Source organism: Castor canadensis, chromosome 13 (genome assembly GCF_047511655.1).
Source record: "Castor canadensis chromosome 13, mCasCan1.hap1v2, whole genome shotgun sequence".
In the NCBI taxonomy this organism is placed as follows: domain Eukaryota; kingdom Metazoa; phylum Chordata; class Mammalia; order Rodentia; family Castoridae; genus Castor; species Castor canadensis.
Window position 1 is genome coordinate 23,911,164 of NC_133398.1, and position 16,966 is coordinate 23,928,129.

Consider the following 16,966-nt stretch of genomic DNA (forward strand, 5'->3'; position numbering starts at 1 on the left):
CCAACAAACAAGGAAACCTGTGTGTTTATGCTAAGTTTAATGAAGAAGTGGATAGCTGTGGAGAATTATGACTGGAATTAATGGTAATAAGCTAGAAGGGAAGGTACTTGGCAAGGCTTGTTTGTTTGGTCTCTCTGTATCCTTTTGTGATTAGAGATAAGGATATTCTTTTCCCCTGGGTAACAGGGTAGGCATCTCTCAATGAAGGTCTTATGACCTGCTTCAGGAGAGAAAGGCAGGAGAAGGTCAGAGAGGCCTTCCTGCTTCTTCAGTTGCCTCATATTCCTCAGCTTAAAATACCCAGTATGCCAAGGCACCTTATTTGGGGGTATAATGCTTTGAGCCCTGTCACACTTTGTAAATCTAAATGGAAAATAGTATGAAATGAAAATACGATTAAAAGCAACTTTGCTTATTCTTTCTTTTAATTATAAACTATTACCTGAATGTTTCCCTCATTATAAAGAAATCCATTTATCTTTCCTTTTGGAAATATTCCATGGCTTTCTTTAAGTCAAACTCTAATACACGTTCATCAACTAGCCTGAACAAATTTCTTCCCTTTCTTCCTTCCTTCCTTCTTTCCTTCCTTCCTCCCTTCCTTCTTTTCTTACTTTTCTTTCTTTTTCTTTCTTTCTTTTTTTTCTTTCTTTCTTTCCTTTTTCTTTCTTCTCTCTTCTCTTCTTTCCACTCCTCCTCCCTTTCCAGTCTCCATCTCTCTCTCTCTCTTTCTCTGGATATCATTATATAGCCCAGATTGACCTCAAACTTGTGACCTTCCTGTCCCAGTGCTGGGATTACAGACACACACCACCACACCCAGCTTGAACTTTCCTCTTGAATCTCACAATGATCAGTGGAAAGGACTTTCAGACATTTAGCAATCATTAGCTTGCTTTTTTGTTGTTATTATTGTTGTTAGATCAGTATTTGATATGAGAAGAGTAATTCCCTATTAATTCCAATTCTATTGGAATAGAATTGCGACAGGCACATATGCACAAATTCTTGCTACTAAAATATGCAATCTTTTCAAAATGTTCCTCCTGCCCTTCTCAATGAGGTTTCCTGATAAAATTCTTTTCTTTCATAACCACAAATACAGAAGACACACCTAACATAAAGAATTTCAAAACTGTGCCTTTTTGTCATTGTTGCCAAGGCAGGTACAACTGTTGAATGATAAATATAAACTCCAGGGTGGTGCTAGGTGATTGGAAATTCACTAAAAATGTTAGCAATGCTGAAAACGAGTGGTTTGGAGAAGAGGAAAGAAGGCTAGGGCAACTTCCAGAAGTCAGTACTTCTGGCCCAGGTCCTGCTCTATAAGAAAACCTGTGTATGTTTAGCTAAGCTTGATGAACTTAATCTCTCTGGGCCTAATGCCTTTTATTTTCTGTTCCCGCTGCCCTCACAAGAAACAGCATCTAAGTAGAAGGAGGTAGCAGTCTCGTTTAGAGCTACCAAGGTGTTAGAGGGTTATCAGGTCCCAACCCAGTTTGGGGTTTTGTCTCTGTCACTCAGGAGAAGGCTGCACAAGTTGAAAGCTTCTACATGAACAAGTTCCCCAGTGTATATCTCAGCCTATGATGATGCCTTTCTGTAGTATAGATTCCTAGCTTCATTCAACATACTGAACTACTTTTTTTTTCCTTTTTTAAATTGTTGTGCTAGGGGTACATTGTGGCATTTATGAAAGTTCTTATATCAAATCTATCATAATTCAATTCACCCTCTCCATCATTCTTCTTTATCCCTACCCTCCCATTGTTGGAATAATTTCAACAGGTCTCATTTTTCCATTTACATACATGTGTACACAGTGTTTGTACCATATTCACCCTCCCACACCCTTTCCTCACATCATCCCCTCTTCACACTGGCACCAACCCCCAGAAAGGACCTGTTCCACCCTCCTGTTCTCCAACTTTGCAAAGGAAAAAACAAAATGACATTTTTGTTTGTTTAAGATAGTTTCTTTGTGACATTTCCATGTGTATATGTATTATAACCCAAACTGGTTCATCTGCCCTATTTTTCTCCTTTCTACCTCAGCCCCTTTCTTATGGTGATTTCAACAGGTTTAAAAATTCTATATTCATTGTGTATAGAGATTACATCAAGCATATTCACCTTCTTAACTTCCTTCTTTTACTCTCCCTCTCTCATATGTGACATCCCCTTAGTGTGCTGTATTTGCATTGGGCCTATATTCCATACATGAGAGAAAACATGCAGCCTTTGGCTTTCTGAGCCTGACTAACTTCACTTAAGATGATATTCTCCACTTGCATACTGAACTACTCATTGAACATACCAACGGTGTTTGACTGCCAAATACTGATATACTGATAGATAATAATGAAAGTAACCAGAAACAAGTCTAAAACTTAATACAGAAGCAGTGAGGTGGGGGGGGTACAATGTGTATGCTTGACCGTCAAGGGGATGAGTTCTTCACATTGCTCCTTCTGTCCTATTCTAAAGTGCAGCCATCCTTATCCTGTGCAGAACTTACTTTGTACAGATACATATCATTGTTACTAATTACATTTTTCTTTTCAGCTCAGTGTAAACAAGGCACCTACTCATCCAGTGGGCTCGAGACTTGTGAATCGTGTCCACTGGGCACTTATCAGCCAGAGTTTGGTTCCCGGAGCTGCCTATTATGTCCAGAACACACTTCAACTGTGAAAAGAGGAGCAGTGAACATTTCTGCTTGTGGAGGTTAAACACTGATATTTTCTTAAGCCAACTAGGTTCTGTGCAGGGAGAAGTGGAATATTTTTAGAAAAACTGTATGTCTACTGTATGCAAAGAATGTAAACAAATATCTCTTTTTATTCCACCAGTCCATAAGACTTCAGTACAAACCCTGGGCTAATGCTGTTCAGAGCAAAACACTAGTACAAAGCTTGGTCCCAGCCTCATCAATAGCCATGTGATGTTATGGTATGGGAGAAATACATCTAAATTACAATTGAGTTTCTTTATTTATAAAATGATGTCCTTTCTAGTGCTCCCTGAATCTCTAAAAATAGAGTCTGCTGTGAATTCTGGCATTTCATTCCCTACGGTTTGAAGATGCTTGTGAGGGGCATTCACTCTTTACATTTATGTAAGTGTTTAAGAAATAGTGAAGCCCAACTTCCACTGCCAGAAATTCTAATTTAACTTGTCTGGGGTAGAGCCTGGCAGTGGGAAAGTTGAGCACCACATTTTGGTTTTCAACTGAGAGCACCAAGGACTTGTTAAAACAGATTTTTGGGCCATTCGTAGAATTTTGTTTCAGTAGATCTGGGATCTGGGAAAGGGTAACAGTCTGCACCTCTAGCTAGTTTTCACCTATTCTGCTGGTGCAGGAGCCGCATATTTTGAGAACAACTGCTTTAAATAGAAATGAGATTAGCATTCTACTTTTTATTTATTTTTTGGTGATACTAGGGTTTGAACTCAGGGCCTTGCACACTTTGCCTCTTAAGTGTCTCCCCTCCCCCATCCTGGCCCGTTTTTGTTTTAGTTATATTTTGACTAGGGCCTCAGACATCCCCAAAACTTGCAACTACTTTGCAAAGTGAGTGGAACTGTGTTAAAATAAAATGCCACACTAAAAATCATCTCTAAAAGATTTTTTAAATTGTGTAACTCCCCTCGACCCCATTCTCTATACTCTTATCGAAAAATCTAAAGTCTGTGGCAAGCCAAAGATAAAAAAGCTGTTTTCTAATTGAAGGAGTGATATTTTTAACAAGTCAACCTGTGCCTTCCCCACCTTTCTAACCTACACAGAACATTCACACACCTCCTCCTCTCAGTGCACTCAGCCTTACACACAACTGCATCCAGTAGGAGACAAAGATACCTAGAAAACAGCTGCATGGGCAATATATTGGGTACGGGGGGGGGGGTGTCCAGCTTTGCATCCTGGGAAATGTCCTCACAAGTTAAGTGCCATAAGAAGGGAAAGCATACATTGAATTATGTAGGCTTTTAGATACCCCATGTGTAAACTATCTCAGTCTACTTAGGATCATGGGAGATAAAAGTGTTAGACCTGAAAAAGTAGGTAGACAGTGTTCATAACCTAATGCTTCACTGAAGAGTTGAGGAGAGAATTTTCTAGAACCTTGTTGAAACTCACAAATCTAAAGCAAGCTTCAGATGTCTTGTACTTGAACAGGCTTCACTTTATGGTTGAAACAGATCTGCTAAAGATTCGTTTTGTCGATCCACAAACTAATTTTGAAAGAAAGTCTGCAATAAAAATTTCTGTCCCCATTCCTGCTCCTCCAACCACAAAGCAGCAAGGATTTTTACAGTGAAATAAGTTCATATTTGACATATTTTTCTTTTTGCTTTCTAAATAAGCGTTGAGGTTTGTCTACCACCAAATTTGTAATTAAGCAGTCATAATTCCCAGAATGTCTCTAAAATTCTGGTAACTTCCCCCTTTCTACTACTATTCCTACCATAAGTTTAACCACAATCTGCTTGTCATGAGTGAGAATGGGAATTAAACTCAACATTGTCCCTTGAGGCTTGGATAAACACCATTTTACCTTAAAGTTAAGATATGTGAGTTCTAAAGTGGCTGTCTCATATTTTTTTTCTTAGTTTTCAACGCACTCCTTTCTCTTTCCTTCTTTCTTCCTTTCTCTTTCTCTTTATTTTCTCTTTTACTTTTTTTTGGAATATTGTATAGTTCATCTTACTTTTGGCCAAGATATCATTTTTGCATTTCTTTAGCATGTCAAACATGAAATATTACTAATATAGCAATTATATGTAAGTTCATTGAAGTGTTTAAGTAATACATTCTCTGTACATTTCACCTTTTATCATTTCTTAGGTCTTTAAATATTCTCTCAAAGTCCAAAATTTTTCATTTTTTAAAAGTGATTTGTACCAAGAAGAATAAGACCTACAAATGACTTCTTGTTGCTGTTTTTAACATGTACCATAGGAGAAAGAAAATTATTTTTGAGCCAGAATGATACCAAAGCTTCCCCTGAACCTCCAGGATAAAATTAAAGGCAAGGCTCAGGCTGAGGGTCATTGACCTTTGCTTTTGTCTTCAAAACCTATTCATTTACTTATTTTTGTGTATACTTAAGGTATGCAACATATTTTTACATCCATGGTGAAATTCTTACTGAAGTCAAGCAAATTCACATGCTCTACTCTCTCACATAGTTATCCTTTTTTTGTGTGTGGTATTAGCAACTGAAATCGATTCCTTAGCAAATTTCCAGAATAAAATATAATATTATTATCCATAGTCAGGAAATCCATGTAAAGGAGCTGTTGAGCTCCCGGGCTGTCATGCCCTTAACACCATCAGGAGACAGCACATGCCGGATGTTTTTTCCTGGTGTTTTCAATGCACTATTTTAAGTTGGATTTTTAATGTCATTAAATTTTTTGGTTTATATATTCATTTATTCATATGTCCATACATTGTTTGGGCACATCTCTGCCCCCTGACCCCGCTATGTCATTAATTTTAATTTGATATTTTTTGTAGTAGGGATTGAACCCATGGCCCCACGCTTTCTAGGCTCCACCACTTGAGCCACACCTCCAAGTTGTTTTCTGTTTGCTGGTTTTTTAATTTTATTTTTCATATAGGATCTCACAGTATTTTTTGTACAGGATCTAACTTTGTCTGGGCTTACCTCAGACCTTGATCCTCCTATTTCTGCCTCCTGAGTAGCTAGGATTATAGGTATCACAACAATGCCTTGCCTTGACTTTAATATTACTTGTAGAGATGGCCACGTGGATTATGGAAAAGTTGAGTTCAAAGCCGAATAGCATCCAGTAGGGAAGAAAAGTGTTAGTTTTATTATAAAATTTACAAGCAATAGAATCATTGTGATAAGGCTTTATTTTTAATAATAGCCTTAAAATACATGAAATAAAATCTGTAACTCACAGGGGAAAATTGGAGAAATATAATTATCATGGAAAATGTTAACACTGTCCTTTGATTTTCTAAGATTAAATAGGCAATCAAAAAGAAAACAAGGTGGACATGGTGGTGTATGCCTGTAATCCCAGCTATATGAGAGGCAAGGGTAGTTGGATCACAGTTGGAGGCCAATCCAAACTAAAAGCAAAAGAATGATGGTGTGGCTTAAGTGGTAGAGTTGTTGCCTAGCAAGCATGAGGCCCTGAGTTCAATCTCCAGCACTGCCCCTCCAAAGAAAAAGTAACACAGAATATAATTGATAAACTTAAAATGATCATTATGTATTGTATTTTTTATTTTACTGTGATAACTTTTATTAAGGTATTTATTAATTATTTTTAGATATAGTAACCAAAAAGAAAATTTCAATAAATTTCAAAGAGTGGCAATTGGTCTGACCTTAAGACAACAAAAATGTAAATTAATAAAAAAAGTTTAATATAGATTCCAAACACTAACATATTTTAAGCTATTCTCCCCCTGAAATAATTGGGTAAAAAAAAATCAAGTAATAATTCATATTGCTAAAAAATTGAGTAAAATGAAAATATTAATTATTCATCTACAATGATTTAGCTAAGGCTATTTTATAGACAAATCCATTACCTTATTAAATAAAAAGGAATACAAATTAATTATTTATTCAATGAAAGAAGTTAAAAAATTAGCAGACAAAACAGGACTGGCAGAAATATTTGCTCTGAGTATGTCAAAGGATTCATATCTTTAATATGTAAAATAACCATAAACAAACCCCCTGAAAATAACAGGCAACGATACAGAAAAAAAAATTACAGTAGGTATAAAAAGAATAATGAATATATCAGAAAAATGCAAATGAAAATAACAGCGCAACTCTGTTTTCACCTTCAAATTTAAAAGAAGTTTAATCGTTATTGCTTAAAAGAATGCAATGAGAACAATTTCATAAATTGCTGATGAAAGTATGAATGGGAATTTCTCTTTTAATGATTTGACATTATATATCATTATACATTTTCTTCTTATTTTTAGACCCAACTATTCAAATGCAATAATTCAAGTTTTCAAATTCAGCAACTCAAATTCAAATATTATCTCAATAATGCAATAAGCACTACGTACAGAGATCCGTGCGGACTGTTTCGCTTCAGCATTATTAGCAAGCACGTGCAAACAACCTGCATGTCCAATAGTGGGACACATATTACAATTACAGTCTGTCAGTGAGATGCAATATTTTTCATGTATCAAAATTACATTGCTTAATGATTTGGGGGATGATTTGAACGGTGCTTTTGATATAATGTTAAAAATCAATGTACAATATTATATGGCCAATTCTAATCTTTACTGAGTAAATATGTGTTGCTAAAGACAGGATGCAAAAATATTTACATGGATGGTAAAATAGTATAGGCATTAAATATGTGGAAGGGATTGTATTAATATTCAGTAGCTTTCTTACAACCAAAAGTTAAAGGACTTCTTTTCCATGTAACATGTTGCTTTATGTGTACAATGACCTGCCTTTTCTCCTTTGCAGTACCTTGTCCCATAGGAGAGTTCTCTCGTTCTGGACTAATGCCTTGTTTCCCATGTCCTCGAGACTATTATCAGCCTGACCCAGGAAAGTCTTTCTGTCTATCTTGTCCCTTTTATGGAACTACACTTAGCTCTGGTACCAGATCCATCACGGATTGTTCAAGTAAGTTGACATACTTCATATCTTACAAATCCCAGGGTAGAGACTTATTTTTGTTTATTTCTAGTCTCTTTACTTTTGAATGTCACCATTTTCTGTTTATTTGAGGTCCAGGCTTGTTAAATTGTCCTTTTAAGATCTTTTTTTAAAAATTGAATTATTTAATATATTATATTTGCTATTCAACTCCACTTGAAGGCATCTCAAATTTTACTTGTCCAAAACCAGACTTCTGATATTTCACTCCAAACCTGCATCTTTAGTACTCTTTTTTTGGAAACTGGGGTTTGAACTCAGGGCAAGGCTATCTTAAAGAAAGACACTTATCGTGGGAGTGGGGGGGTGGGGAGGACTCTTGAGAAATTGATTTCTCTGGGCATAAAAAGTGTCTACAAAGGAAAATACTTATCACAAGGATGGATACCTGTCCTGAAGGGAGCATCTGGCAGGATCTGTCCTTTGTTTAAAAGGATGCTCCGACAGCTATGTCTAATGGCCCAAATTGAATAAGTGGGCCAACCTTGAACTCTTTTGGCCCACTGATAAAACAGTGTGACAGCAAAAATGATTAAATATACCAGGTATAAGATCTTTTTTGATGACAATTGCTCAAAGAATCATTTTGGAAATGTTGGATTTGGTAATTTCTGAATATCTTTCTAAGAGTCTATGATTTAATGGTATGCCATCCTTCTCTTTACTCTCTTGTTTGATACTACTGAAACAAAATACATGTGACTTTACTCACTCTACAAGCAGAATTTTAACTCAAGTATTCCAGTAGAGTCTCATTATTAGCAAGACTGACAATGCACTGATATGTTTTCTTGTTAATTTTTAGCTTTTAGTTCAAGTTTCTCAGCAGCTGAGGAAAGTATCTCTCTCCCCCACTCTCCTGGACATATGCAAAAGAAGTATGAAGTCAGCAGTCAGGCAAGTCCATCTTCTACATAGAAAATTTTTCTCTGGGGGAATGCTTGGAAGATAATTTGTCACTGTACATGTCACACAAAGGACAACTACTGGGATTGAAACTTTAAGCAGACCCATGAATACCACAGATGAATAACTGTATTTTTTTATGACTTCTAGTAAAAACTTTTAAAAAATGACATATTAGATGCTCTAAGTACAAAAACTGGAGTTTTTCCCAGCAATGTCTGCTCAAGAATGTGTAGATGTAGGAGACTTTGAAGTCACTAAGAATTAACTAACACTTACCACAGGCATAACCCATCATTTGAACAGGGGAAAAAATTATTCAGGTTTCACTTCAAAATTATTTACATATTTTCATCAGCAAAAGAAATCACTTCTTGGAATAACTTGAGTTTGAAAGAATTAAACACAACTCATGAACATAACCAATTATTTTCCACTTTTTTTAAAAGACTAGTTGTTACCTTTGATTATTTTGGTAGATTTCCCCATTTCTCTGAATTCACCTCACCCAATGTCATAAATTCCTTGGCTTTATGTCTTTTAAGACTGGAAAGTTACATTTCTTATTTCAACTTCCTTTACTACAACATAATGAGTTGCTAGGAACTTATAAGTCATATTTGCAGCTGAACCTATTGGACATAGTAATTTGAAGGAAGGCTTTCAAACCTAGAGGCAATAATGGAATATACTGGTCAATTTTTTAAAATAATAATGGACAGACTCCACTCCCAGAGATTCTCATTTAGCTGACCTGGGTTAGGGCCTTCTCTTTCATATATTTAGAACATCTCAAATGGAATCTAGCTAACATGCAGCCAGCAATTAGGAACACTACTCAGATTTACCAGAACATCATTAACAATAGTATTTATCATCTGTGCCATATATGGCAGGCACCAATGTTACTCAGACACTGGTTCAGCTAGCTTGAGTGAACCCACCTGGAAGCAAGGACCAACTGTCTCAGGTTGCACCCTCTGACTCGTTAGGCAGGACTGGAATGAATAGCGTGCTCTGTCTCTGATAGATGTCTTTTCTGCCCCTGGTAGGTTTTCCATGAATGCTTCCTAAACCCTTGTCATAATAGTGGAACCTGCCAACAACTTGGGCGTGGTTATGTTTGTCTCTGTCCACCTGGATATACAGGTAACATAAAGGAATGCAAGTTTTAGTATGTTTTTTGTGAAATCATTGTGTTGTGCAGAATCAAACTTTGGAATATTCAAGCTACCTCATGTAAGATACAATACACCCTATCAGTGGGGAAAAATGGATTGAACAAGATAAACCAATAGGTAACAGAAGTATGCATACTCCACAAATAAGTTTCCTTTGCACATTTTAGAGGAAAAACAAGAATTACCTTCTCTATGAAAAACTCACATCATAACTCATAGTTTAAATTAGAATACAGTTTTTTGAGCCATGTCCCAAGTTTCATCCTAAAACAAATTAGATGCATAACACTGGACATAGAACAGATTGCTCAGCATAAACATTTTTAAACAAATTCCTAGTCATTCTCATTTGTTACACAATAGCTAAGATTTGTTGCTTTGTTTCTATCTTTCTGGAAGCTGTGCTTAGAAGAACACTATGACTTTGGATTTGGTTATGTAGGAATTACGTAAGAATTTTGTTTTCTTGCAGTTTGGTTCACATTACAGCTGAGTCCAGAAACAATTTTAAGGGGAAATGAACTGTACCTTAAAATGACAATTTATTTAAAATTATTCTGTTTTCGTCTAGACAGATTTTTGTTTTTCTAAAATTTTTTGTGCAACCAACTTGAAGGTTTTTAATGAAAAAAGGTGGTATTTAAGTAAAAGAATTGACCAAAAAAAAAAAAGTAAGCAAAAGGAAATTTGGAAAACAAAATATGTCTAGGGGCTGGCAAGAACACTAATACTGGCATTCTGGTTATTACACTTAGTGTAAATTTCCATTAACACTCATGTCTGGAATTCCTTAAGAAGTAGTGGCTCTTGTCTCAAACATTACTGGGTTGTTCTCAAACATTACTGTGCGTGGAATCATCTGGAAGCTTGTTAAAACACAAATCAGTAGCCACAGACATCATGACAGTCCCGGAATTTCTGATTCAGTAGGTATTGGGGCAGTACTTGAGACGATGCCCTTCTATCACGTTACCAGTTCATGCTGATGCCAGAGATCCTTGGATCACATTTTGACACCCCCCTAGTCTTGAGGAAGAACATGGATTTTCAGCAGAACTAGCCCTTAGAAAGCCACTCTGCACCCCATGGGAAGGTGCAGTCCACTCTTAGGCACCCGGCATGTGAGCTGAGGTGTGGCAGAGCTTAGCCCCCTTCACCCTTCAGCCAGGTAACCTTGGTAGCAAGTATGTATGACTTCGTATTTTTCACCTGAGATTTAACATAATTCCCGGCTCCAGTTTAGACTTCTAAGCTTCCCTTCCCCATCCATACTTCTAATTTGGGATCTTTTGCTATCTTCTATGTAGTCTTGTAAGGTATCTTGAGTCCATATAGAAACAGATATTAAACACTGAATGAAGTGGTAGTCTTTTGCTTGGCCACTACCCTCTCCCTGTAATTTAGACTATTGAGATAATTACTTTAAATGATCATAGTTCTGTTTCTGTTCATCTCTCTCTTTCGCTATCCTTCAATGTCTTGTTTGCATTTTAGGCTTAAAGTGTGAAACAGATATTGATGAATGCAGCTCACTGCCTTGCCTCAACAATGGAATTTGCAAAGACCAAGTTGGGGGATTCACTTGTGAGTGCTCATTGGGTTACACAGGTAAGGGGTAAGACTTATTTTTCCATTTATAGAGCTTGAAAGCATAGCACTTTCACCACTGAGGTAAATGTTATACTAATAAGGTATTATAAACATCCCAAAGAGGCATATTTTCTATTATTTATACATATTTGGAAAGTGCCATTTCTGTTACGCTGTTATGTAAAGAGAATGAAATTGCTTAAGGTTCATAAAACAGGAAGACCTGGTTCCATCTTAACCTAGTAGATGTGTGACCATAGACAAGCCACTTAACTTCTCTGAACTTGTATTTCGTATTACAAATGAAGGTCAGAAAATGAGAGGAAATATGTAAACACTAGTAAGGTGGCAATCAGTTGGTCCTTCCCAGGCTCTTCACTGGCCTGAATTTATGAAGTGTGTGTACTTTTTTCTGGGTGGTGTGTAGGCGGAGGAGGGTAATAATTGTTACTAACCATGGACTTTGGGTACTTGTATTATTTTGGACCACTCTGCCTCTCCTTTCAACTTAATGAATGCACATATTTAAGTGTGTTTCTCATTTGAGTCAGAAAGTCGCAACCTCCAACACCCTAGCCCCCAAACAGTTCAGAAACCTTACTGTCAGTTCCCTCTTTCAAAATTAGTAATATATTCTCATAAAATAAAATATGATTTACTATCTTATATGTAGCAACAACCCATAAAATTATTATGGGGTATATTGAGATCATCTAAACCACTACTGTACCTAACTCATAAGTTTAAGACCCTGTTCAAAAAGTAACTAAAGAGCTGGGGGTATGGCTTAAGTGGTAGAGCACCTGCCTAGCAAGTGCAAGGCCCTGGGTTTTAAACCCCACTACCACCAAAAAAAAAGGAAAGAAGGGAGGGTAGGAGGGAGGGAGGCTGGGAGAAAGGATTTTGCAATGAGGGAGGGAGGCTGGGAGAAAGGATTTTGCAATTCATAGAATGAATAAAAACATTTTATTTCAAAGGACTTGACAAAGAGCAACATTTTTCACAGGCTTATTAGTCATGATTTTCAATTGCTCAATTCGTATACCTGAACAACTTGCCTGAAAACTATTGGTCTTCAAGTCCTCTCAGATCTTCTCTGGCTCAGAGAGTCTCTGATTCTTTGCAGGTCAGCTATGTGAAGAAAATGTAAATGAGTGCAGTTCCAGTCCTTGTTTGAATAAAGGAATCTGTATTGATAGCTTGGCTGGCTATCACTGCACCTGTGTGAAGGGATATATTGGTAAGACATGGAAAGTATTCCATTCTTCCTGCATTGTCTTAAAATCCTGTAAAGCAGTAAAAATTAATGCATTTGCTAACAACATGCAAGTGTTATTTTGGACTTTATGAGCATAATGTGATTGTGCAAGAGAAAGTTCTCATTTTTGAATAAAGACACCCTGAATCAGATCTGCAATTTACTCTCAAACAGCTCAGAAAAAAGCAATATGTTCGTGTGTGTGTGTGTGTGTGTGTGTGTGTGTGTGTGTGTGTAGGTAAACTTTCAGGAAAGACCTGGAAACAAATGATATAAATGATATTTACAAATGAATGTAAATGGAGAAAAATAATACATTTTACAAATGGATGCTGCAAACTCATGCAAGATAAACTAGTTAAAAAAAAAATTCTTCAGTGACAAGAAGTCCAAGAAAGAAAATAGCCCATGAAGGAAACGCCAAAGAAACAATGAAAATTTTTGAACTAAATGTACTAATTATATTTTTAACATTATCTCAGTAGATGTCCATTACTAATTTTAGTTTCAGAAGGAAGATAAAAACAGCAGATTATCAAAAACTGTGGAGTCCTAAAATGACTCACAATTACAACATGGGTCCTGAACTTGCTTGAGAGACCGGTGACTCTGCCACCTCTGAGTGGTGTCACCCCTTCAGAAGCAGCATCCTCTAAAAAGCCAACTCTTTGATCAGTTTTCCTAGCGAGTTTATCATTTGGACTCTTTCTCCTCCTCATCCATCCCCAGGTCTTCACTGTGAAGTGGAAGTCAATGAATGCCGATCAAACCCATGCTTAAATAATGCAGCTTGTGAAGACCAAGTTGGGGGGTTCTTGTGCAAATGCCCACCTGGATTTTGGGGTACCCGCTGTGAAAAAAACGCTGATGAGTGTCTCAGTCAGCCATGCCAAAATGGAGCCACTTGTAAGGATGGTGCCAGTGGCTTCAGGTAAAAGGCTAAGTCTGGACTTTTGCCTGTTTTTATTTTCTTGGCTAGTCTCTCATTTTTTGAATCATTGTAGAATATTACTGTGACTCTCAACTCAGCCATTTGTAATGCTGCTGTGAACATTTGTCACATGGATCCTTATGTGTCTTCTGCAATGATCCCTGGAGTAGCTAACAAGAAATTGATATACAGGGCTCTGCAAATGCACGTTCTCCACTTCTCTTGGCAAGTTATAGTTCTACTTCCTGACTGTGATTTCCTATTTCACAACATTTATATTTTCCATTCTGGCAGGCTTAAATGGTTTGTTGCCTACCACAGAGACTGGCACACTGATTGAGAACAAGGTCCAGAATCCCACTCTACCACTTAGCAACAAGAAGATTTGGACAAATCACTTCACCTTTGTAGCCACAGTTACACTTACTGTAAAGCAGAATTATTACTACAATGCTATCAACAGTGACTTACATATAGAAAGGCTTTAGAATGGCCATTTGAACTTTTTATATTTGTCCAAGAACTTGCATAGAGAAACCACAATATATAAATAATATTTCACCTGGATCAGAACTATTTCCCACTTTTTTTTTTTTGCTTCTACATTTCTAGTACATGTTGTCTTAAATAGCTTTAATCAGATGAGCTAAAAAATGTGCCTAATCAATAAAACCCTATTCAGATATGGAAAATATGTTTCAGCATTCATTTCGATTTTCAAAGCCTTCTGATACAACAAGGTCATCACAAATGGAAGACTCCCTTTAACATCTTTCTGCAACTCTTCAAATTGCTACAACACTTTGTTTTCTTTTAGGTGCCTGTGTGCATCAGGTTTCACGGGGTCACGTTGCGAACTGAACATCAATGAATGTCAGTCTAACCCATGTAAAAATCAGGCTACCTGTATGGATGAATTAAACTCATACAGTTGTAAATGTCGGCCAGGATTTTCAGGCAGCAGGTGTGAGACAGGTATATATGAACTAATTTATTATTAACAATGCTAGAAACAGTAATATACTAACAATATCGATGTTTACTATGCTCTGCCTACATGCAAAACCATGCTAAGCACAGTGTACTTATTTACTTTTTTTTATTCATTTTATTTTTTTTATTGTTTTTTTTTCCTTTTCATTTTTCTTTTATTATTCATATGTGCATACAAGGCTTGGTTCATTTCTCCCCCCTGCCCCCACCCCCTCCCTTACCACCCACTCCACCCCCTCCTGCTCCGCCCCCCTCAATACCCAGCAGAAACTATTTTGCCCTTATTTCTAATTTTCTTGTAGAGAGAGTATAAGCAATAATAGGAAGGAACAAGGGTTTTTGCTGGTTGAGAGAAGGATAGCTATACAGGGCATTGACTCACATTGATTTCCTGTGCGTGGGTGTTACCTTCTAGGTTAATTCTTTTTGATCTAACCTTTTCTCTAGTACCTGTTCCCCTTTTCCTATTGGCCTCAGTTGATTTAAGGTATCTGCTTTAGTTTCTCTGCGTTAAGGGCAACAAATGCTAGCTAGTTTTTTAGGTGTCTTACCTATCCTCACCCCTCCCTTGTGTGCTCTCGCTTTTATCATGTGCTCATAGTCCAATCCCCTTGTTGTGTTTGCCCTTGATCTAATGTCCACATATGAGGGAGAACATACAATTTTTGGTCTTTTGGGCCAGGCTAACCTCACTCAGAATGATGTTCTCCAATTCCATCCATTTACCAGCGAATGATAACATTTCGTTCTTCTTCATGGCTGCATAAAATTCCATTGTGTATAGATACCACATTTTCTTAATCCATTCGTCAGTGCTGGGGCATCTTGGCTGTTTCCATAACTTGGCTATTGTGAATAGTGCCGCAATAAACATGGATGTGCAGGTGCCTCTGGAGTAACAGTCTTTTGGGTATATCCCCAAGAGTGGTATTGCTGGATCAAATGGTAGATCGATGTCCAGCTTTTTAAGTAGCCTCTAAATTTTTTTCCAGAGTGGTTGTACTAGTCTACATTCCCACCAACAGTGTAAGAGGGTTCCTTTTTCCCCGCATCCTAGCCAACACCTGTTGTTGGTGGTGTTGCTGATGATGGCTATTCTAACAGGGGTGAGGTGGAATCTTAGCGTGGTTTTAATTTGCATTTCCTTTATTGCTAGATATAAGGAATAAAAGGAATACAAATAGGTAAAGAAACTGTCAAAATATCCCTATTTGCAGACGACATGATCCTATACCTTAAAGACCCAAAAAACTCTACTCAGAAGCTTCTAGACATCATCAATAGCTATAGCAAGGTAGCAGGATATAAAATCAACATAGAAAAATCATTAGCATTTCTATACACTAACAATGAGCAAACTGAAAAAGAATGTATGGAAACAATTCCATTTACAATAGCCTCAAAAAAAATCAAATACCTAGGTGTAAACCTAACAAAAGATGTGAAAGACCTCTACAAGGAAAAATATACACTTCTGAAGAAAGAGATTGAGGAAGACTATAGAAAGTGGAGAGATCTCCCATGCTCATGGATTGGTAGAATCAACATAGTAAAAATGTCGATACTCCCAAAAGTAATCTACATGTTTAATGCAATTCCCATCAAAATTCCAATAACATTCATTAAAGAGATTGAAAAATCTACTGTTAAATTTATATGGAAACACAAGAGGCCACAAATAGCCAAGGCAATACTCAGTCAAAAGAACAATGCAGGAGGTATCACAATACCTGACTTCAAACTATATTACAAAGCAATAACAATAAAAACTTATTTACTCTTCACAGTCCTCCAATAAACTAGATACTATGATCAATACCCCAAAAGCAGAGATGAGGCCATTGAGACTTAGAAATGTAAGGGGAAATGGATAAAATTGAACTTAGCAGAATGCTTCTATATGTTTAGAGAGGAAAATGTTAAGCCACTTGACTTAGAAGGTAAGCATCCACGGACACCTTTGAGAATCAATAGATCAATGCTAAAGTGCTTTCTAGAATCTTTTAGCTGAAGGGCTCTTGTTTTATGGAGTGGATTTTGCATGTTTGGGGCGCAGCTGAATTGCTCACGAGCTAGGGAATGTCTGAGTGGGAGCAGATGCTGCCCTTGAGTTCCTCGTGCTCTCTCCTGCAACATCAATCTCTTCCTCTCCACTGATTCCTTCTCATCAATAAGCAAACATACTTGATCTTTCAGCTTGTATAACACCCCAGTTATACCTCTCCTTTCCAAAGACTCCCTTATTTCTCTGCTTCTTTCCACAATTGAGTGCTTTTCCTACCTTCCTACTCACTGGTTATTTCATTTAAAATAATATGCGATGCATTTTGTAAATAATCTGTATATATTTAAATTACTTCTCAAATAATTCTATTTACTGAAAATTAGCTTCTTTGACAGTAGTGCTACTTACTTT

General features: G+C 36.9%; 1 protein-coding gene across 2 annotated transcripts in view; it reads left to right on the plus strand.

Annotated features, from left to right (window-relative positions):
- The window catches only part of Svep1 (sushi, von Willebrand factor type A, EGF and pentraxin domain containing 1), a 179,092-nt gene that overhangs the window by 91,872 nt on the left and 70,254 nt on the right, over window positions 1–16,966 (plus strand). For both annotated transcript variants that reach the window (XM_020173900.2, XM_074051284.1), the window contains exons 18-25: window positions 2,566–2,727; window positions 7,497–7,658; window positions 8,497–8,588; window positions 9,650–9,746; window positions 11,273–11,386; window positions 12,495–12,608; window positions 13,356–13,557; window positions 14,375–14,532. In XM_020173900.2, coding sequence (XP_020029489.2) covers window positions 2,566–2,727; window positions 7,497–7,658; window positions 8,497–8,588; window positions 9,650–9,746; window positions 11,273–11,386; window positions 12,495–12,608; window positions 13,356–13,557; window positions 14,375–14,532 — 1,101 coding nt within the window. The remainder of the gene's footprint in view (window positions 1–2,565; window positions 2,728–7,496; window positions 7,659–8,496; window positions 8,589–9,649; window positions 9,747–11,272; window positions 11,387–12,494; window positions 12,609–13,355; window positions 13,558–14,374; window positions 14,533–16,966) is intronic.